The following is a 22,756-nucleotide window of genomic DNA, read 5'->3' as shown; positions in this document are numbered from 1 at the left end:
TTTGCAAATAACTTGAGCTGTTTTTATACTGCGATGCTCAAATTTTTCCAGCATGGTTTAGCAATGTTAAGCTTCCAATATCTATGATTTTTCCCCGGAAAATTCTTCCAAATACCGAGAAAAACAGGGGGTGCATTTTGCCCCGGGGGTGCATATTACCCCCTCTCCCCCTAATAGTTAAAACGACTCAAACCAAAAAAGATAACCCTACTCTCTCCCACTCCAGAACCCCTGATCCACGATCCATAGAAAACCGATACCAAAAAGCAGATGAAAAAAAATGTCGCAACAACAAAAGTAGCGAAAAAACAGACGACGCACATGAATGGAAAGGGCAGACAAAAACATGCTCACGAAAGAAAAAAGTCGAGGCGGAAATTGGTTAGATCATTAGTAGCATCAACACACGCACACACACGCACTTACCAGTGTCACCCGGAGGCGCCCTTTTGAGGCCCGACTCCGTCCAATCGACCGACCAACGAACATCAACGATTAGGAGATTACGAATAAGCCGACAGAAAGAGAAGGAGAGCGGGTTCGCTACTTGATGGTTCCAAAACTCGATTACAACGACGACGACGACATGCTCTAGTTGTAGTGGGATCGGAAACGCTTATCTGACGTCAATTTGGAAGGAATTTTATTGGTCACTGGTGTGCTGTCCTCGGCAAGGGCAAGTGGAATTCAATGAAAGAATTAGGTCAGTGGGAGATTTGCTCTTTGTCTTTTGTCGTGTTTGTTGAAGTACAAAGAAGCTACGTTGAACATTGAAACTCTTTATTGTACATTTATAACCAACTCCGGACTGGCAACTCTTACTTCAAGCTTCCTCCTTCAACTCCGCCATCTTCGGATCACGTTCCTCGTCCATGCTGTACACGCCGCAGACGGCTTCCTCCTCCAGGGAGTCCAAAAAGTCCTCAACATCGTCATCATTCTCCCCGAGGAAGAACGAGACCGCCCTCGGAATAACCCGCTCCTTGATGTAATGCCCAATCTCAAAGTCCATCTCCAGGAACTGCGCGCTCAACTCCGGATCCGTCTTCTCGTACAGCTTCTTCGGGTTGAAAAAGCTGAAGAAGCTATTGACCATCAACTCCCGCCGCTGACCGTCCTCATCGATCACCGTCTTCGTCGTCAAATCCGCTCCCTCCTTCCACTGAATCTCCTGCCCGACGGTATCGTAAATCTCGAACCCGTCAAACGCAAACATCTTGTCCTCCGTCGGGCAACACTTCATCAAATAACTCTTCTTCAAAATCCGATCGTTAAAGTACTCATTTGGCTCGAACTCAAACAGCAAATCAAACCCTGCTTCCGGTTCCTTCCTAACCTCCGCCCGAACATCCACCAACCGCCGCAGCACCGCCTCGTCCTTCTCCTGGATCATAACCTGCAGCACCTGGGTCATGCTGAACACGGTCAGCCAAAAGTCCGGCAGGCCACGCGCCCGGTCCGCCGCATCATCGCCCATCCCCTCAGCCCACCCCTCTGGCAAATCCTCCGGCTTCAACTCGTACGACCCGGTCACAATCTGCCGCCGCTTCTCGTTCGGCTCGCGGAACCGGCCCTGGAACTCAACCTCCAGCTCGTGCACCTTCCGGTGGAACTCGGCCTGCTGCTCGATCAGATCGTGTTGGTTACGGCGCAGGGCGGCGACCTTGGCCCGCTGTGCCACCGGAAGCGACGCGATCCGCTTCATCTGGTTGATCTTGAAGTCCAGGTTGGAGATTTGGCGCAGCAGCGATTGGGAGCGCTGCAGGCGGATCGATTGGGACGGGGGTGGCAAGGTGGACATTTTTGTGGAGAAATTCGGCGGGATCTTGAGAGGATGAAGGTTTTGATCAGTTGATTTGACTGCAAGTTGTAACTGAATGATTCTTGATTTGCAATGGTTGCTATGTTTTCATCTTCTTTTTTTTTTTTTGGACTTCGGATCAACTTTAATTGGGATGGATCAACAACAAATTGGGATGTGTTTTATGATAAATATACTGATGAAAAGTTCAAAAACTATTTTGATAGCTTTAACAGCAAATGTAAGGAATACAATTTTTAAATAATAATAAAAAGTACAGCATCCCTTAAAATATTTTTTCAATTCATAAAATCTTGACAATCTCAAAAAAAAAAATAGATGTCTAATCTATATGTACCACAAAGTGGAACCAAAAATCAAGAGGCAGTGGTAACTCTGTGTTACTCTGTGGTTTGAGGCTTTTCGTAGTTATATACATTTTTAACTCGTCTATTTTTATTTCTTATGAATTTTCAGTAGTTGCTCTTATTTTGTATGGAAAAAGAGGAAAGAAGAATGATACTTTTTTTTAATTCATGATTGATATTTAAATTGTCACAAATTAAAAGATTTCCTGTAATTCAGTTTATGTTATTTAAATAACCTTATTTTTCCCGAAATCAGCAGATTTCTTGACCATTTGATTGTTCATAGTTTTAAAAATTTTAAAAGATCTCAATGAAAAAGAAAAAAACGTTTTCAGGGATTATCAAAATACAAAATGCCCTAAAAGTAAACTTTTAAGGACTTGTATCGAAAAGTAATACTTTTCTATATTCTATTGCAGCGACCTCAAATTTAAATCATTAAATTTGTCCATTTTCGAACCTCACCACAGTTCTGACCATGCGCGCTTACGCAAGCATAAATAATTTTACCCGTCGACTCGCGTTGCGCGACAAATAATTAAGCTTATGTACAGGTGTGGATCATGAGTCATCCTCACCTGAAAAGCCCTTTATTAAATTTCGCCAATTGTTAGGCAATCAAAAAAATGGTTAAGCTTTCAATTATGAATGTGCGATGTTATTCACAGGGGAAATTGAGGGTGTGGCTTAACCAAATTCATTGGCATGTTTGTTCAATGGAGAAGTCGACCTTCTCATTATTGACCAACATTTTTGAGAATGTTTTAGGAACATAATTTTGATATTCCAATAACATAATTTAAAGTTTCACGACAATGGTTCGAACCCATGACTTCCGATTTTGAGGTGTACTCACTACACCATACGGAAAGTCATGAAGAATTGCAGAGGTCTGCATAATCTAATTCATGAGGTTCATCGATGCTTCTCATCTAAACGGACCACTTTTAGTAGAACAAAATTAAGTAGAGTTTTCGGGGACTGACTATAAAAACCCCAAAATTCTTGAGGAGGGGAGTTAGTTCCAGTCAGTTCCAGCCAGTTCAAGCCCAGTCCAGTTCCAGATCCTGAAGAAGCCCCAGACCAGCCGGACCCGCCAGCAGCCACCAGTAGCAGAGGCCCCAGTCCAGCCGGACTTAGCGGTGGAGGCCGCAGTCCGCCGGGACTTAGCCGCTGTGAAGAGTCCGCCGGGACTTAGCCGCTGTGAAGAGTCCGCCGGGACTTAGCCGCCGTGAGGAGTCCACCCGGGACTTAGGAGTTCGGGGTCTGGCATGGTTCGGCGAAGAGGTCTGGAGGACAAGTCTGGCTTCAACGTAGAGAATTGGCTCGACGAAGGTCTTAATGAAATTAGCAACAAATAGTTGAGTGATGTGATCGTGCGCGTAAAGGTTGAGAGTGTTACCGCAAGAATGTAATCTTTAAAAAGTGTAATATACAAATAAGTGAAGTTTACTGATCTGTTTTCTGCCCATAATTGAAAATTCGGCTATTATGCCAAATCAAGTATTCCGAGAAAAACGCGTTTTAGTGTTTGTCACCAAATCACCTTCAAGGCAATTTCTCATAAGAGTGGCATATTAGCCGTTTGGTTTTTTGCATCGGCAGCCAAGTCTATACACTATTTCAGTGAAATTCAAGGTTCAGAAGATGCGTTGGAACATCCTTTATCACTTGGTGCTAATATCTCGTTTTTGCCAAAAGTGGATATTAGCCGTTTTTTCAATGGTGGGCAGTTTTGACTCTACAAGTAAATATCACAAAAATCCTGAAAGCCTAAACCGCTCGGGCCGTTCACTATAAACAAATTTTATTAAACAATTAGGCAATTATTTGGCATTAGATTTGATTTTTTTCAATATTTTTTAAAACAACACAAACATTTTTAGCGGGATGTATTCGTAGTTTTTAGTATAATTCTTGACTTTTTTTGATAAGGTCCTATAAACAAAAGTAAACATTGAGTGTATCCCGCTTACTCCGATGGACTTTGACATAAGGTGTGAAAGGGATACACTCAATGTTTACATTTGTTTATAGGACCTTATCAAAAAAAAGTCAAGAATTGATTTATTTTCTAGCTATAAGCTTATCGCTTGACACATTTCATCACAGTTTTTTTCCATGCTTTATTCAGCAACCATTTACATAACAATTTATAAATGCAGCTTTTTAATTTTGTAACATTTTTTCTCTATTTTAGTATCAAGAATTTTTAATGTCCATAAATCTGGAGTTTTTCTATAAAACAATAAAATATTTATATGTTTTAATATTTGTAGAAAAAAAAGTAATCTAACCAATTTGTTTTGTTTTGGCTACTACAAATTGATATTGATTTTTTTTTATTCGGTTGTAAATTGTTAGAGGGTGACGATTCTCGAGATTTTCAATTTCCCGGGAATCGAGAGTTGAATTTTGCAATTTCCCGGGAATTCCCGGGACCCGGGAGATTTTTTTTTTTTTACTATGAAACGTTAATTATGAAACGTTGAGAGGGAGTCCGTTTGTCTGTCTAAGGAAGAAGTTCGTCGTTCGGTCGGTCCTCGATAATTTTCATTTTCGGCGTGTTTTCTGTGGATTGATAAGTTTTCGTTGAGACGAAACGATTGAAACATACATAAAGAAGAGAAATTTAATGAAATCTAGTGCAAATTGCAGAGAATTTTCAAGATTTTCATCATTTTAAAGCAATATTTTCTTCTTCCTATTTGTTTTGTTGTTGTGCTTCTTGCAGCGCAATGCTTTCCTTGTCACTTTTTGTTCAAACGTCACTTTTGCTGCGTGCATGTCTGGGCTCTCACGCTCATGACACTCACCTCTCTCGGAAATATGAGTGCTTGTTTTGATTGTGGTACAGTAAAGCTAGAATTTTGCCAACGGTTTTCTGAGGAACTGCAACAAGATTTGGATTACACGGAAAAAAATCAATTCTCGAAATCGTGAATTAAATTCACGAATGCGAGAACCACGAAGGAATATATGCACGTTTATAGTGCAAATGCACCATACTCATGAATAAATTCCTTCGTGGTTCTCACATTCGTGAACTTAATTCACGATTACGAGAATTGATTTTTTTTCTGTGTATCATCCGCGTTGTGTTCGGGAGTTTTCGGGAAGTCTAGGACTGCGCTTCTTAGCAACAGTTGAACATGTTTCGGTCGTTTCGCGTGAATTCACCGTCGTCGTTTGAGTTGTTTCGTTGTATGATGGCATATTGTGAACTTGCGTCGGGTACGGAAACTTTCGCTATCGGGCATTACATCTGGGCGAGGAAACGACGCTGAACGATATGCAACATTTTTTTAACTGAACCTGTACATCATCACCATATAAGGAAGACAGCAGCTGCTTCGAAAATTTGGTGAGATCAGTCCATATCGGATTTTTTGATAACTGATATATTGTTGCTTGCTACTTACTAAATACACGCTGGTCCCAGTTTTGCCTGATGGGATCGGAAGTTTAAAGATAGGTCGAGAACCCGTCTGGTTCTTGCTCTATCTTTAGGCGGGGCCAGACAATGCCCAGTGACCTCGGAATTGGACCGCAAGGAGCTCTGTCATTCTGGAATGGGTCACTGGAAGCAGCGCGAGGGCTGACACCACCTAATACCCGGGACTGAGATAAGCTGTATCAGCATGACCAAGTCTGATATAAACTATGCTTTCCCATAATTTCGCTGCCGGCCAGCGGGTATTGGATTGGACCACACACACACACACACACACAAACGTTAATTATGAAACGTTATTTAGTAGCCTCATTATTTCGGGAATTGTCTACCTAATTTTTTCAGAATCTGCAAATACAAGATTATTTCTTGAGCTTTTTGGGACTCATAATTGTAGTTAAGAATGTTTACGAATCTAAATTCGCACTTAAAAAAAAATCGCGCTGAGTGATATTTAAAAAACAAAATTCACAAACTTATTGCATGAACTTGTTAATAAAACGACTCAAAACAACAATTTAAAGTAGTTTTTTCCTTTTTATGGTCAACTGTAAATATTCATTGAAGAAATAGTTATCAGGAAAATCCGAATGTTCACATGTGGTGGACCTTTACTTTACAACGATTGCCAGAGTTTTTTTGATTTATTTAAAAATTAGGTTTATGCGAAACACAAAATGACTTATTGACATCGAATAGGAAAAAACCTTGGTACAGAGAAATTAACTTACTTAGCATTAAAAAAAACTGGATTAAGAGGTATGCTATGCTCGAGAAAGGATATGTAGATAAATTATACTTATCTTGAAAAGGCTTTTCCCTCTTAGAACTAATGAATGGAAACAATAACTGCTAAGTATGCTTTTAGGTATATTTTGGGGTCCATATTTTTTGGGTTCTCTCAATTATAGTTATTGGAATATTCGATAAGTTAAAGTTTACACTTTCTGAATAAGAAGATTAGTGATGCATTGGTTTATTCAAACTTGATCATCGAATATTTAACATCCAATGTTGTAAAAAAATGAATTTTACAAATGTTTTTCTGATTAGTTTATATAGCATTGCTTCGATATTTATAAGTTTAAAATTTCCAGGGAATCTCGACCAATTTTCCCGGGAATCAAGAGGACCAAAAATGATCGATTTCCCGGGAATTTTCGCTAGTCACCCTCTAATTATGTTGTTTAGCATGTTTATTTACTTGTACAGGATTGAAAAATAGCTTGATAATGCACATTGAACAGTTGACCTACATTAGAATAATTTGTATGAAACAATTTTTTTGATAAGCTTTTCGATTCAATTTTATTTAAAAATGTTTAAAATGTTTAAGAATTTATTCAAATTTATTGAAAATGGAAAGAATACAGGAAAATAAACTAGTGATAATTCAAAGTTGAAGCTTTGAGATAACTAGATCAATGTTTAAAAAATAAGGTGGGGAGTTTCATAAATGTTGAATTATATAATATACATATTTTAATAAATCACAGGAAAAGCTTCCGCAAAGTGTAAAAAAAATGGTCAGTGGAAAAAACACCTAAAACCATAATTGTTTTGAATGTGATTTAAGTTGTTGGTAGAAATTTCTTTCTTTTGATGTTGAACTTTTAAGAAAAATATCTATCTACAGAGAAATTCAAAATTTATTGTAAGAATCTGGTCTACCACGTTAAATCCCAGCGCAAATTGATCCCGTCAAGGAAAACGAATTTTCAACCGAACGAGCTGATATTTGAACTAGAGGTCAATGTAAAGCATGAGTCTCTCGATCCAAATAATCTCAATTTATGAATTTCCAATCATATGGTTCAACATTAACTCAAAGCAATGTTCTTAATTTCTGACTTCTCTTGATACAATCTTGACCACGATAGAAGAAAAATGACGCCTTTCACGGCTTCTGATTTCCCCAAATGGATGAATTTCTGACTCGTCCAGCTTTTCACGTTGCTTTGTTCTTGTACTGCCCCCGTGTTGCAGATAAATAAAACACTCTGGCAGACGCTCCGGCGAAGAAATTCCTTTCAGCTTCACGGTCACGGGTTTTGCGGTTTCGCCTTCAACCGAGGAGAAAAGCAAACCTTTATGACGGCTGATAGAGGTTTCCATCACTTACACCTTGCGGGCAATGGTCAAAGAACCTGCTGTGCTGGCTGCTGCCACCACCATTAGTCACCGTCTGGAAGGTTATGGTTTGTGCACTTGTTATGAGGGGCTTTTTTAGCAAATTTAATACATTTTGTCATAAATAAGCAATTATTGTTGTGACGATTCGCAAACTTTTTTAGCATTGGAATTTTATTGAAAATGATTATAAATTATTTTTAAACAAGAATTATATTACAATAACAAAAAAATACATGTTTTTGATTACCTCATCCACCAAACCAAATCATCAAATTAAATAATACTCAAACCATCTCAACTATGACGCCAAGAGTTCATTGTTCTAGCGCCAAGCATCAAACCGTGGAGTTCTGCAGTGAACGGCCGCGGCATGCCAATTATGCTCGCGCGATGATGAGCCAAAGTATGCGCGATAGTCTGAGTCTGAGGAATGATGGAAAGCTTTTTGCCACAATCCAGTCCGCTTCAGCTCGGGTGAATTTGTGAACAACAAAAACACTTTCCCGCAGAACTGTCCTTTGTCTTGATTAGTTTAAAGTTGTTCAACTTTTAATCGGAATTCAAAATTTATTCAAAATTCATTCAATTCTCTTTAGAATTTGAGTAAAAATATAATAAGAAATTTAAAATTTTATAATTTATTTATTAAAATAAGACATTTATGCATTTACCAGCTTGCATAACTTATCCTATGAAAAATAATTGTACCGTGGAGAGAAGAACTTTGGATTAGTCACCCCTTTACCCTAACACCCTCGTCTTGCTCCTTGCGTTGCTGTTCTTTACAGAACAATCGCATTTAGCAACTCTGACTAAGTGTCAGATTGTGATCGTATCATGGCGCTTCGTCATTAGCAGTGACATGCGCTTAAAAGGGGTTACGTTTTCAGATTGTCTTTTTGTTAATTTTTAATATAGTGAAAAAATTCATTAAAACATATTTCATAATTTTGATGTGAAATATTCAAAGCTTAAAAATAAGGAAAATGTCCAATTAAAAATGACATGACCCCTTAACCTGAGAAGCACCATCCATACTAGCTAAACATGTGCGAGAAATGGCACCTGGGGGAGTCGTTTATGGGGGGTGGCTGCTGGTTTGCAAACAAATGTACACATTATTGCCCCCCACCACATTAAGGGTTCAAATCCAAATCAGAAATTCACATTCCACCACCGACTCCACCCACGCCCCGGGAGATATGTTTTTGTGTGGTTATGCGGCAAATAATAATTAGCTGTATTTATCAGCCAAACCGCGGAGCGCAACAGAGTTTGTGTTGTTTTTGCCAAACCATTCTGAGTTGCTGTTTTATTTTTAAGGGTGAAAATAATGGAAGCAATTACGGTTAGATTGCTATTAAATATTCACGATTGCCGTAAAAGGACGGATTTAAGTGGCGATTGTCCACTGGGGAGAAATTTTAAGTATTAATTTCAAATTGGCGAGTCATCGAAGCGGACTCAATGGATTGGAATCACTCTTGGTTGTGTGTTGAGATCGTGAATTTAATTAGCTTTGTTAGGGGTGATTACGCACATCTCGTAAATTGATTGCCAATTATGGTTGATCATCAGATGACTTCACAGTGGTTTAATTTAATTCCATTTATTATTTGTAGCACAGTCTGACAAGATTTTTGTTGCTTAGTCTAATAGATATTTACTGATTTTTTAATTCATAGAACATGTTTTTTGTTATTATTTTTAACTACACCCTTATTGATTATTGATACTTTTGATATTGAGTTATGTTTTTAAACCAGCAATGTTTTCGAAAATACTCTAGACTTCTGGTATAAAAATTATAGTGATAAATTTAAACAAAAAACGTTTTGGCAATGATCAGTGGAAATGACAAATGCTTTTCTGAATAACTTTGTTGCTTGTTTCATATGGAAAAGAAAATAATGCATTTTTGAAAGGTGAAAAAGGCTCCTGTTTTTATTTGTTGTTTGATAAAAGCACTACACAGTTAAAAAAATGATAGTAATTTTCAACCAACTAAGTTTCCAACCTTCCAAAATTCGTCTTTTTTACTGTGTTGTTTGTTTTAAAAGAAAGGCATTCCTAATGTATTGTTGTTACTTTATTTTTTTACTCAGTTTTCTTTTCATATACATTTATTTAGACAAGATATTTTAGAGTGCCCAATCCCAATCACAATCCTAATCTAATCTAATCTAATCTAATCTAATCTAATCTAATCTAATCTAATCTAATCTAATCTAATCTAAACTAATCTAATCTAATCTAATCTAATGTAATCTAATCTAATCTAATCTAATCTAATCTAATCTAATCTAATCTAATCTAATCTAATCTAATCTAATCTAATCTAATCTAATCTAATCTAATCTAATCTAATCTAATCTAATCTAATCTAATCTAATCTAATCTAATCTAATCTAATCTAATCTAATCTAATCTAATCTAATCTAATCTATCAATCTAATCTAATCTAATCTAATCTAATCTAATCTAATCTAATCTAATCTAATCTAATCTAATCTAATCTAATCTAATCTAATCTAATCTAATCTAATCTAATCTAATCTAATCTAATCTAATCTAATCTAATCTAATCTAATCTAATCTAATCTAATCTAATCTAATCTAATCTAATCTAATCTAATCTAATCTAATCTAATCTAATCTAATCTAATCTAATCTAATCTAATCTAATCTAATCTAATCTAATCTAATCTAATCTAATCTAATCTAATCTAATCTAATCTAATCTAATCTAATCTAATCTAATCTAATCTAATCTAATCTAATCTAATCTAATCTAATCTAATCTAATCTAATCTAATCTAATCTAATCTAATCTAATCTAATCTAATCTAATCTAATCTAATCTAATCTAATCTAATCTAATCTAATCTAATCTAATCTAATCTAATCTAATCTAATCTAATCTAATCTAATCTAATCTAATCTAATCTAATCTAATCTAATCTAATCTAATCTAATCTAATCTAATCTAATCTAATCTAATCTAATCTAATCTAATCTAGTCCATACTAATCTAATCTGATCTAATCTAATCTGATCTAATCTAATCCAATTAATTATTTTGCGGAATTTTAATAAATTACTTTCAAACCTTTCTGAAACATTTCAAATTTTATGTAATATTCGTTTATTTTATAGTCTCCTCTCTCCGACAATATTTTAAAACAAAAAAAAATGTGGTCAAAACATGTGTTTAACATAAGGATTTGGTGAAACAGGCATCTTTTTCTGTTCAATTAAACTTTTAGGTAAAATTACACAAAAAGGGGGGGGAATATTCAACGTGATTCAACCATCAAGCTCCTAATTTTTTAAAATTTCATCAGAGATGGAATTAAAACTATATTTTTTAAATAATATTTTTAGTCAAAAAATTGATTATTTTACATCAAAAACTGGAGAAATTATAACTTTTTAACACGTTATTTCAGGTAAATATGCATAAAAAGAGGGAATATTCAACCCATTCAAAATTTTACAAAAGATTTCAGGAAAAAATACACTGAATTGAAAATCTACGTGACGATCTATGAGATTTTTGGATTTAAATGTTCAAAGGTTAATTTTTAGGAAACGCACAAAAATAGGTTGAAAATTTACGTAACCTACATTTATCGTAAGTCTAAAAATATTTCAAACGGAATGCTCGTAGATGTGCATGCTTGCGATTTTATAATCAAATTAGTTGCTGTGCACTGAAATAAAATCCTGTTGAAAAGTATTTAAAAAAAAATCTTTTCATCAAGTCCTAATGATAAATCTATGATTTTTTGCTATTCTTGCATTTCAAAAAAAAATTAAGCCTCATGAACCCTGTCATAAATCTCGATTCCAGCCTCCTTAAACTTCACGCCAGCATTCTTCCCAAACTGAGAGAATCACACCCAAGCCAAGCCTTGGCTGCCTCCATATCCAACAAAAATCTTACAATTTTCCAAGGATTTATTGTGGTTTCCTCCAAAATCAGAGATCATCATCATCGTCCCAAAAAAAAGGCGTTACACGACGACCCTCAGTGGGGAGTCGCCCTCTCTCCGTGGTCCTTTCATGTGCCACATTAGCTTTGGTTTTCACGCTAGATTCGCCTGAAATTGATCCTTCATTCTTGCGGCCAACCAAAGTTCGCCGCCTCTTTTCTGAAGTCGGTGCTGTGTTGGTTGGCGGTGAGGGTGTCGTTGTCGTCGGCGGTTGAACTCTGCACCAAGGAGCTGACCTAAATTCGGAGGAGACCCGGCGACAAAAAGAAGGAATAAAACTGGTGTCACTTTGTGGCCCATGCGGGCGAAAATTTCATTTCGGAGAATTTATAGTGCTTTTGGTAATAAATTTAAGGCACTGTTAGAAAAACTAATGTTTAAGAAAGTTTCAGCAATGATTCGAATAAGTACAGTTTTGCCAAACATTTTCCTCCGTGTCAATTTCCAAGAACAGAACTAGCAGTCAAAAAATGCTGCAATCTCTGGGTGAACTCTGGTTCTGCTGCTGCTGCATACGGAAGGATGCTCTGCACTGAAGGAAAAGGCGCTAGAACAATGTGCTGGTCCCGGTGACTTTGTCTTAAACGGGACTCCCACTAAGACCAATTTTTGCAGCTCGGAGAAGCTTCTTTCGTTCTTTTGACATCATAAAATTATGCAACCGACTGCACATGCAAGTTATTTGGTGGTGCAATCTGGAGCAGAAATCAGGGGGATGGTACAAATGATTACATCCAATATGAAATTGTTTTAAATTTGGTTATTCTTTAAGGGTTTTTGGTTCAAATCAGTACAGGATTGAAGTAAAAAAGAATTTTATTCTTTTTCTTTGGGCAAAACTGAGATCTTGAGAGTTTACACCAAAAAACTTTCTACCTTATTGTAAATCATCTTGATTTCTTGAAAAAAAAACTATCATTTTTAAAGAGATTTTTCAAACGCGCAACAAGCAGCAAGAGGTCGTCCAAAAAGTGCACCAGAGCGTAGACCAACTGCAGGAACATATTATCTCATATTACAAGTAGCAGCAGCAGCATCATCTTCCTCTCTTCCCAAGCCGCCTTCCGAAAGCTGTGAAACATATGGACGTTTAACATAGATTTTCTCAGCTTTTTTGGTCCGTTTGTCGGTCATATTTTTTATTCTCACTCCACTCCTTCTCTCAAGACTTCTTGTCTATTCCATTCACATCGTTCAATATGTGCCATCTACTGTTTCATAATACGTTATCACTTCCCGTCCGTTTTCTTCCGTTGAGGTTTTTTTAGTTTCAAGTTTTTTGAAGCCATCTTCCTCATTCCGGTCCCGGACCTTCTTCCCGGTTTATTTTTGGTTCATTTCTTCTACAATAGTTTACATCACTGCGTTTTATGAGACATTTGTCCAGATTTACTCCCAGAGCAGTTGTACGATTGACTGACCTTCCGGGGATGCACCACAACCAGGGCGGAGATCTTCCGAGAAGTGGCATCAAGTGGCCTTTGAGTCTGGTCTGATGGACGAGTTGCATCATCATCATATGGTGGATGATGCTGATGAGGTTTGTGTGATTTTTCCAGACAGCAACTGCAGTGGCCGGGATTGGTTCTGAGAAATTGCCAATACGGAAACTTGTGTGGAACAAGAAAAAATCACATCTGGTTTGTTCAATTCGTGTTGCAGCCACTTTGTTTGCATTTGGTTTGCATGCAAAGTTATTAGCAGAAATCATTATCTTCAATGCCTGATTGTTATGGTAAAGATATTTTTTAAATACATCTGAAAAAAAAACAGTTGAATACTAAACTAAAAATTTGATACTGACCAAATTGATAATCGAAAGCTTAATAAATTAAATAATCTAATACTTTTTTCGATGATTATAGTTCATAACTAAAATTGTTTTAGGATAAATCAAACCAGGGGTAATTCACAAACCACGTTGATATTTTGGGAGAGAGAGATAGATTGAGAAATAGTAGGTTATGTGATTGTTCGTCCATACAAGTCTCCTTACAATATGACTGCTGTCCATTCAAAAATTATGTGTAGAAATTCAAAAATCTCTTTAAAAAAACATTTTCTGTTCACTTTGGTGTCCTCGGTAAATTTGTAGGTTTGTAGGTTTGTAGATAAGCACTTTTAAACAATTCTTTACAAATTTTGTACAAAAAATGATTGTAAATACAGTCCAGACTCGATTATCCGAAACCTCGATTATCCTAAGTTTCGATTATCCGAAGTTCAATTATCCTTTTTCTTGTTTTAAACATCAAATTCGAGTTCTGCGACCCCATTTTAGTCAAATTTGAATAGTTGATTGCATATTAAATAATAAAATGCATTTTTTCAATGTTTCGTCACCACCATATTGGCCGCCATCTTGGATTAAAAAAATGTAAATCACTTTAGCGTAGTTTAGGGGTTAAGCTCTTATCAAAAATAAAACAGCGAATTTTTTTTTCAAATTCTTTAAAATAAAATAAACTATTTAAGCTTACTTGAATAAACTGTAACCAAATCTTTGAAAAATATTTTTCTACATCTTATAAATTGGTTCATCAACCCAGATCATCAAAATTCGTTAAATTTCTAGCCATTCAAAAACAAAAAAATGCATTTAAAAATTTGAAGTCTTTAAAAAGAAATTTGTTAAGTGTTACTATCAGTAAGCATTGGTATAAAAAAAATCACCGAATTTCATGGAATGCCACAGAATGTTTTGAAATTCACTGTCCACAAAATTGTAAAAAAAATCACTAACCCTAGTTTTATCGAAACGAAATTGAAAAATCTTTTTGATTGTAACGTTGATATCAGCCCGGGAGCATGTTGACAGCTCCCATACAAACTGAGCGTACCCCTTTTTTGTGGGCCCAGTGGGCCTAAGATGGCGGCCTTCGATATTATCTAGCCAAACTTTTGAAAATGCAAATAGTTTAAATAAATGTAGTTTTGGGCTTGTTTCGGTTTAAAACGAAAAAATAAGCAGTCTGGAATCATTTTCTTCAAACACATGTTTAGAGATACGCTACGTTCAAATATTAGTCTAGAATAGTTGAAGTGAGCGTGCCGCGAAAGCGGTCACGAAAAAAAGTTTCCCATGCAAATTTTGAGTTGCTTATTTCATGGGCGGACTCCGACGAGGCCCACTAGCCATCTGTCGGTGAATACGCGCAACTCACGAAAACTGTCAGCTTAGGGCCCGGCTGGTTGATATGCTTTTAAAAATTATTGTTTAAAAAACGAAATCATTTTAAATATTTTAAAAAAAATTATAATTTAATCTGCACTATGTAATGAATGTAATGAATGTAATAAAATAAAAAAAATTAATTATCTTTTTGCAAACCTTTTCAAAGGTAAAGCTTGATTTTAAAATTTTGAAAGTATTTAGATTTTTAAATTTTGGAGTTGAACCATTTTATTTCTTTATTTGAAAAGATCAAAAAAAAATCATTTTTTTTTAATTGACAATAGTTTTCAAGATATCAGTCAGTTGAAAATTACTGGCTAATCTGTTTAAAAAACTCATTTTCATCGATTCGAATTCTTTGCAAGGATCTTAGAAAGAAAATAGCAAGGCAAATTGTAAAAAAATTTCTCAGCTCTTCAAAGCAGTCTGTTTAGAATGCAAAAAAAAAACGAAAATTTATACCCAAAAGTAGTTATAACTTAAAAATGTTACATTTTATCAAAAAATTGTGAAGAACATTCCAATTGCGAATTCCAAAATTAATTTTGCTTCAAAAATGATTTTTTTTTTCTCTTGGTTTTCGATATTTTCCAAAAAAAAAAACAAAAAATCATATCTTCTAAACACGATTTTGCACCATCAAGTACTTTGGCTCAGAAGGTGTCGAAACTATTTTTTTTGCATGTACCAATTTTATTCCGAATAGTTCTTATTATAACCTCCAACTTTGCTGAAGACACCAAATCGATCAGAAAATCCCTTCTCAAGTTGATACAGATTTCCATACATTTACATATCCATTTTGAATGACCAGACTCCAAAATTGTATGGACACTAGGGTGACAAGAAAAATTGAAAATTTCGGAAAATCGCAAGAGATACCCCCTGGATCGATTCTTTAGGCAAAAACAAGTAACTGTGCCAATTTTGAGCCAAATCGGTTAAGGCTAAGTGGTCGCTTTTCATCGTTGAAGTTTATATGGGGAAAATCGCAAAAATGTATGGGGAAAAACATCGCTTCAGGATTTTTGCAACAGGTGGCGCAGGTCTCGCCCAAAATTGTCCAAGTGTGAGATTCTTGTTGGAAATTTAATTACCTACAACTTCGTAGAAGGGTGCAAGACGATCCGAGTTGATCCTGATGAGTTATTAGCAATGCGATGAAAAGAAATCGACTTATATACTTGAAAGTATACAAGGGGTATATAGGAAGTATATAAGAAAATATTTTTTTCTAGAAAAATCACTAAAAATCAGGATCAACTCGGATCGTTTTGCACCCTTCGACAAAGTTGTAGGGAATTAAATTTCCTACAAGAATCTCACACTTGGACAATTTTGGGCGAGACCTGCGCCACCTAGCAGAAAATTACTGAAACGATGTTTTTCCCCATACATTTTCGTGATTTTCCCCATATAAACTTCAACGATGAAAAGCGACCCCTTAGCCTTAACCAATTTGGCTCAAAATTGACACAGATACTTATTTTTGCAGTCAGAGGGTACCTCTGATATCGATTTTTTTTATTGTCACCCTAATGGACACTGGAATGGAAAAATTAATGATGCAAAATGTCTTCTTATGACATAGGGAATACATGGACAAAGTTTAATCCAAATAAAAAAAAATACAAAGAAAAGTCGATTTTCGAAATTGTCGTTTAAAGAAAGATTCGAACGATTCAGAAAATCTAAACAAAATCCCTTATCAACTCTCGTGAAGGATTGCGCAATTGATTTGCGATGTTTTACATAATTTACTTGGCATGTTTTTCAAAAATTTTAATATCATCAAATAATATAAATTTTTCGATTTAGTTGATGGGATACTGGAACAAATAAATTTTGATCGAATCAATTTATGTATATTATAAATTTATTCATGGGAAACAAAAGTTACTATGAAAATCACGTTAAATTGCATTTTAGTTATCCCTCCCGAGGATCCATATTCATTTTTATCCCCCAACAAAAGCATCGTAAATTCCAAACTCTATCCAACATTCCGGCAGGACCCATAACCCTAAAAGAGTTCGGGCACTTTCTTCCCAAACTCAACGCATAAAACCTTTATCTCTCAACTCCACACAGCATCAACTCCCCCGAAACATTATGGGAAATTTGCTCCCGGACCACGGACAAGGTTGATGCATCGTAGTTCCATTAAAGAAGTTTTTTTTCTCAACGATATTTTTTCTGATGAATCACCGCCGCGCAGCGCTGCATATCAGGATTGAAATTTGTGCTTGTGTGGGAACAGAGAAGGATCCGCCGCGAGGAACCATATGGCCAATCCGGGAATCCTTCCTCCAAGTGGAGAAACCAGAAGCCAACTGGGAACCGTTGCGCTGGTGGAAGGTTATTAATATTTTTTAAAGATTCTCTCGGAGTTTTTCACGGTCTCTGTTTTTGACGTGGCCCTGGGAAAACTGAGCAGCAGCAGCAACTTGAAGGAATTGCTCAATTTCTTGGTTGGCTTTCTGGAGAGGATCTGTGAGAACGAAAAAAAAAGATGTTTCTGAAATAAAAAGGTTCTGCACAGAGTGGTGCATGGGAAAAAAAACCTCCGTAGTCAAGACATCTGAGAGAAGTGCAAGGTGCTAAATGGTGGCTTTAGCGGATCCACCAGCTGTTGCGAGGTCGGGAAGGAAATGAGACTGTTCTAGGACATGGACGGACAGGCTGCCAGGCGATGATGATGGACGACTTGTGGAAATAAGAAGTCGGAAGCTGGTTATCTGACAGGAAGGAATGAGATATGGAGCGGAAATTGGACGCTGTACTGCAGTATAAATTGTACGAAAACTTACAAAATAAAAAATATTGATTTTTTTAGCATTCAACCCTTTGAGTTGATCAGCTCAACTCAAATTCATCACTTTTGCCCCGCCACATACTCTAGTTTTATGTCACATTTGGTCCACGGAGCACTACAAAACCCCATCACCATCATCATCTTCATCATCCAGCAGCAAAAAGACATCTCGGTTCTTCTCATCTTCCGTGGACGAAGTTTTCCCACACGTCGAGTTTTCGCTTCGATTTCATTTTTTCCGCCGCGTCTTCACGTTTTCATTGTCGTGCCCTTGGCTGACGAGATATGCTGTCGTCTTCACGATTCACGAGCGGAATTCGTCACTCATATTTAGCTGATCTGATGCGTTTAGGATGACTTAAATTTAGACAATATTTTGCATCTGAAAAAGTTTACTTTTGACTCTGAAAAAAATCTACAATATATTCACTGAAAAACTTCTTACTGAAAATGCTGCAACGTTTGGTGGACTCATTTTACTCCGAGTTTTTGTTAAATTCAAATCTAAATATTTATGACAAACATAATGGCAATGGAATCTACACAATTTAAAAATTGGTTTAATCTCAAAATAGCAACTTATTTTTTTAAGTTGTTGTTGGTTAAAAAATAGTCACTCTACTCCCCAAACAAAGCCCAAGAAGTGTTGCTCATCCCATTTCAACATTTTTAGGCGTGTGACATTCATACTTCGTTTTGCTCCTCACTCATTCACTTTCATTCGCCTTTTGAACTGCTCGCTTTATGCTCCAATCTACTGCTCTTCATATCTCTTTAAAAACTCTCGCTTTCGGCGAGATTGGCGTGAATGTGTGCTCCACTTTTGCTTCCGCACGGCTGGGTTTTCCCCCCGACCATCAACACCGTAAAATACATTTCCCTTCTTTGACATAGGTCTGGTTTTCCGGAAGACGTGAGGCTTTGGACATGAGGGATTATGGAAGATGTGTCACCTAAGGTTACGAGAATGATCTGTTTGAAAAAGAGGTTGAAGTCAAAAATGTGGCTGCAAATTACAGTTCTTTAGTTTTTCAATTTTTTTTTTTGAACTTCAGAAAAAACGACCCGACGCCGACTCTAAATGGGCTTCGATCCAACAAACGGAACGGAATCGACGTAACACCTTATAATGTAGCCCTCTTAAACCTTGTGGTTTCGTCAACGGATCCACAGGCGTGTATCGTTCTTTTTGCGACAAGACTCCGCCTCCCGGATCTCCTAAGTGTGAAGGTATGGCACGGGGAGAGGGCACCGAATACCTATATTTGCACTTAGAATTTTTTGCGTCCGCCTCGGGATTCAAACCGGCGACCTCTGGATTGTGAGTCCAGTGCGCGGTCCGATTGATCCACATAGGCAGACAAAAATCGGCGAAAATACAAATTTTAAGCAATATTGAATCATCAAAAAGCTATAAAAATAAACCTCTTTTCTTTTTGAAAATCTTGAGTGATTACTTGTTTTATTTGAGAATGGCAAAGTCCGTCATTCTGACAGTTGTTTGAAGATTAAGTACGTTTTTGGCCAAAAATGACCCCTCTAAAAATCTATCTTTTGAAATTAACTTCCAACATTATAGCATGTCAAAACGAATCACTTGTCAGTGATTCTCTATGATTCCGTTAATCGACTTTTCTTTGTATTTTAAATATTTGGATATGTCAAAAGAAGTAACTTTACATCATTATTGTTTCTATACAAGTCTCCATACAATGTTGGGGGCTTGTCATGCAAATTGGGTATGTATATGAATATATGTGTCTTGAGAAGAGATTTTCTGATCGAATTGGTGTCTTGGGCAAGCTTATTTAATTTTTAACAAAAAGAACCGTTTTCAAGTTATAGCTTGTATAATTATATAAGCAGTTCTCTCAGATTTCGGTAATTCGTATTTTTTTTGTATTTTTTATCCGACTGAAACTTTTTTGGTGCCTTCGGTATGCCCAAAGAAGCCATTTTGCATCATTAGTTTGTCCATATTATTTTCTATACAAATTTGGCAGCTGTCCATACAAAAATGATGTATGAAAATTCAAAAATCTGTATCTTTTGTAGGAATTTTTTGATCGATTTGGTGTCTTCGGCAAAGTTGTAGGTAAGGATACGGACTACACTGTAAAAAATGTTACACGGTAAAAAATTTTTTCGTGATTTTTATTTAATTTTTAGTGACAAAAACTAAAACTTGATTTGCGAAAAAACACCATTTTATGAACCGAGTTATGAATTTTTTAATCAATGCTGATTTTTTCAAAAAATCGAAATATTGGTCTTAAAAATTTTTCAACTTAATTTTTCGATGTAAAATCAAATTTGCAATCAAAAAGTAATTTAGTGAAATTTTGATAAAGTGCACCGTTTTCAAGTTATAGCCATTTTAGGTAACTTTTTTGAAAATAGTCGCAGTTTTTCATTTTTTTTACTTAGTGCACATGTTTGCCCACTTTTGAAAAAAATATTTTTGAAAAGCTGAAAAAATTATCTATATTTTGCTTTTATGAACTTTGTTGATAAAACCCTTAGTTGCAGAGATATTACCGTGCAAAGGTTTAAAAACAGGAAAATTTATGTTTTCTAAGTCTCACCCAAACAACCCACCATTTTCTAGTGTCGATTTCTCAGCACCTAATGGTCCGATTTACAATATTAAAATATGATACATTCGTGAAATCTTCCGATCGAAAAAAATATTAAAAAAATGTATACCAAGACTAACATTTTAAAAGGGCGTAATATTGAATGTTTGGCCCTTTTGAAATGTTAGCCTTGATTTAAATTTTTTGAAGATATTGTATTCGAATAGATCGGAAAATTTTATGAATGTTTCATATTTTAACATTGTTTTATATTTTAACAAATTTAATAATAGAAAATATTTAACAGTTCAATTACAATATCTAATTTTCCTACTTGATACTTGTCTAATCAAATACTTGAGCTCTAGAAAATTAATGTTTACCAATTCTATACAAACGGGGAATTTGATAAAAACTTTTCACTGATTTTTGCAAGCTGAATTTTGTGGAACAAAAGAGCTAAATTTTTGCTAAATCTTTAGGAATTCATATCAACTTATTATATTAATTAAATGTTTCATATACAGGAGAATGATTTTACAGAAAACTTATTTGAAATTCCCTATTCGATTGAGCACTAAACTGATTATAAAACAAATTGAAAACTAAACCCCGCAATGAAGCTTTTAAATGGCGTTTTCAGGTGAAATCAGGTAATAAATTATTTGGAAAATTGCGAATTGGTTGGGAGTAAAACCAAGTTCTTAACCAAAGTTGAAAGGTGGCAAAAAATTAAAAATACATCAATAAATTTAAAATACAAACCATGGTTTCAAAATTTGGATAAACTAAGTGTTTTAAAATGCATGGTACTCCAGTCCAGTTGTATTGCATTCATTGGTTTTCAAAATATCTAAGTATTCGAGGAATTTCACAAAATTTTCACACTCGAAATGTTTTCAACAAGCCCAAACATGATAAATATAATTATAAACGCTGGAAAACGCATTTTAAATCGTTTTATGATGATTGAACCTTTAATTCTATTAAAATTTGAAATATTTTAGAAAAAATATTTGTTTTTCCCTCTAATTTTCTGGCCGATTTTGAAAGGGGGTGACATAAATTTTGAAAAATATACGCAACGGCTTTAATTAAATTCTACCTTTTTTTATCTCAACAATTTTAATATTCTAAGTTTAAGTCTAAATATGCATAATTCCAAATTGTTTCGCAAAACGTATCAATCAATGCATTTAAAACAAAAAGCATTCCAGCCCGAAAATTAGGAACAAAAAACTGTAAAGAGGAAAACCAAAACAAGATCATCGCTCAAACACATTTTAAAGTTCGTTTAGCGTTTGCACAAAAAAAGGATGAAGCCAATCGTATAGTGCTTCTTGCTTTTGCATATTTGAACAGAAATGAGACTCGGTAGACAGACACAGAGGGAAGAAAAACAAAAACAAATTAAGCATTGCACGGCCATTATCACCCGCACACTCCCGCGCGCACAATTTGTCTTCTTCTTTTTTTGGGTATGTTTGCCTTTGTTTCAGCGGTTGAAAAAAATGCCAAATGTGTAGTTATGCGGACAATGTGTAGAAGGGCTTGGTTATTGTCTAAATGTTAGTTTTGTGTTTGTTTTTAAGGTTTGGCGTGGGTGCGTGTAAGTGTGTGTGCGCGTACGCGTAAAGTAGAAGAAATGTGAGTTGAGTAGAATGTGTGTTTCTGCCTCTGGTGATGATGTTTGTTGAAGGTACTGTTTCGTACTACTTTGCCTTGATTGGATGCGTCCGGTAGATTTACTTGGAACAGAGAAAGAGATCTTCTTGTTGTTGTAGTTGATGGATTTGACTTTAAACCTTAATGGATGGTTTCTTGATGATCTATTAGGCTGCTGAAAAATAATATTCGGAGAAAATTGGGGCACACGTGTATTCTTCAGAAACGAAAAGAGTCCATTTCTTCTGAATACTGAATATATCAAAATAAAGGGAGAGAATCAGCATATAGGAGGAAAATAAGGACCGAATCCTTAGCCTGCCAAACATACGAGAATTTCCCCTTAGTTTATCTAACAGTCCTAGAATTTGTAACTTTATCAGTTTATGAAAAAACGAGCGATGATCATTTCAGTAACCTTTTCAGGGTAAAACCAACGTAGGCTCTCCGCTTATATCTGTTAACGCATCTACGTAACGTGTCCAACCAACGCATCAACGCCACGTGTCGACCTTACAATTACCGTTTCCTTTGGAAGTTCACTTACCCGCAGAGACAACCGGAAAAATACATAAAAACAATCCTCAATCAACGCAGCCTACACCCAGCTTTATCTGAGGGCTGAAGTCTGCAGTCTGAGAAGTCTGTGACGGCTAAATTTGCGACAACGATCAATCGAAGTGCCTGGAACTCGTAGGCTGACTCCACAACTCCACATGGCTCTGGCGACAACATAATTGTACTGAACAACTCAACGCAGACCAGACTTCTTTT

At 35.9% G+C, this 22,756-nt stretch overlaps 1 protein-coding gene across 1 annotated transcript; it reads right to left on the bottom strand.

Moving 5' to 3' along the window:
- Positions 1-763: 763 nt before the first annotated feature.
- On the bottom strand, positions 764-1,847 carry LOC120416782 (nucleosome assembly protein 1-like 1-B). The gene has a single exon (XM_039578650.2). The coding sequence runs from the start codon at positions 1,799-1,801 to the stop codon at positions 824-826; it is 978 nt and encodes a 325-aa protein (XP_039434584.1). The 5' UTR covers positions 1,802-1,847; the 3' UTR covers positions 764-823.
- Between the last annotated feature and the right edge of the window lie 20,909 nt (positions 1,848-22,756).

The sequence above is a fragment of the Culex pipiens genome, chromosome 2 (genome assembly GCF_016801865.2).
Source record: "Culex pipiens pallens isolate TS chromosome 2, TS_CPP_V2, whole genome shotgun sequence".
NCBI lineage: Eukaryota > Metazoa > Arthropoda > Insecta > Diptera > Culicidae > Culex > Culex pipiens.
Note: the sequence above shows the minus strand (reverse complement) of the source record. Positions and strands in the feature narration are given on the sequence as shown.

Coding starts and splice junctions, on each gene's coding strand:
- LOC120416782 (XM_039578650.2), bottom strand. CDS start 1,801: ATGTCCACCTTGCCACCCCCGTCCCAATCGATCCGCCTGCAGCGCTCC.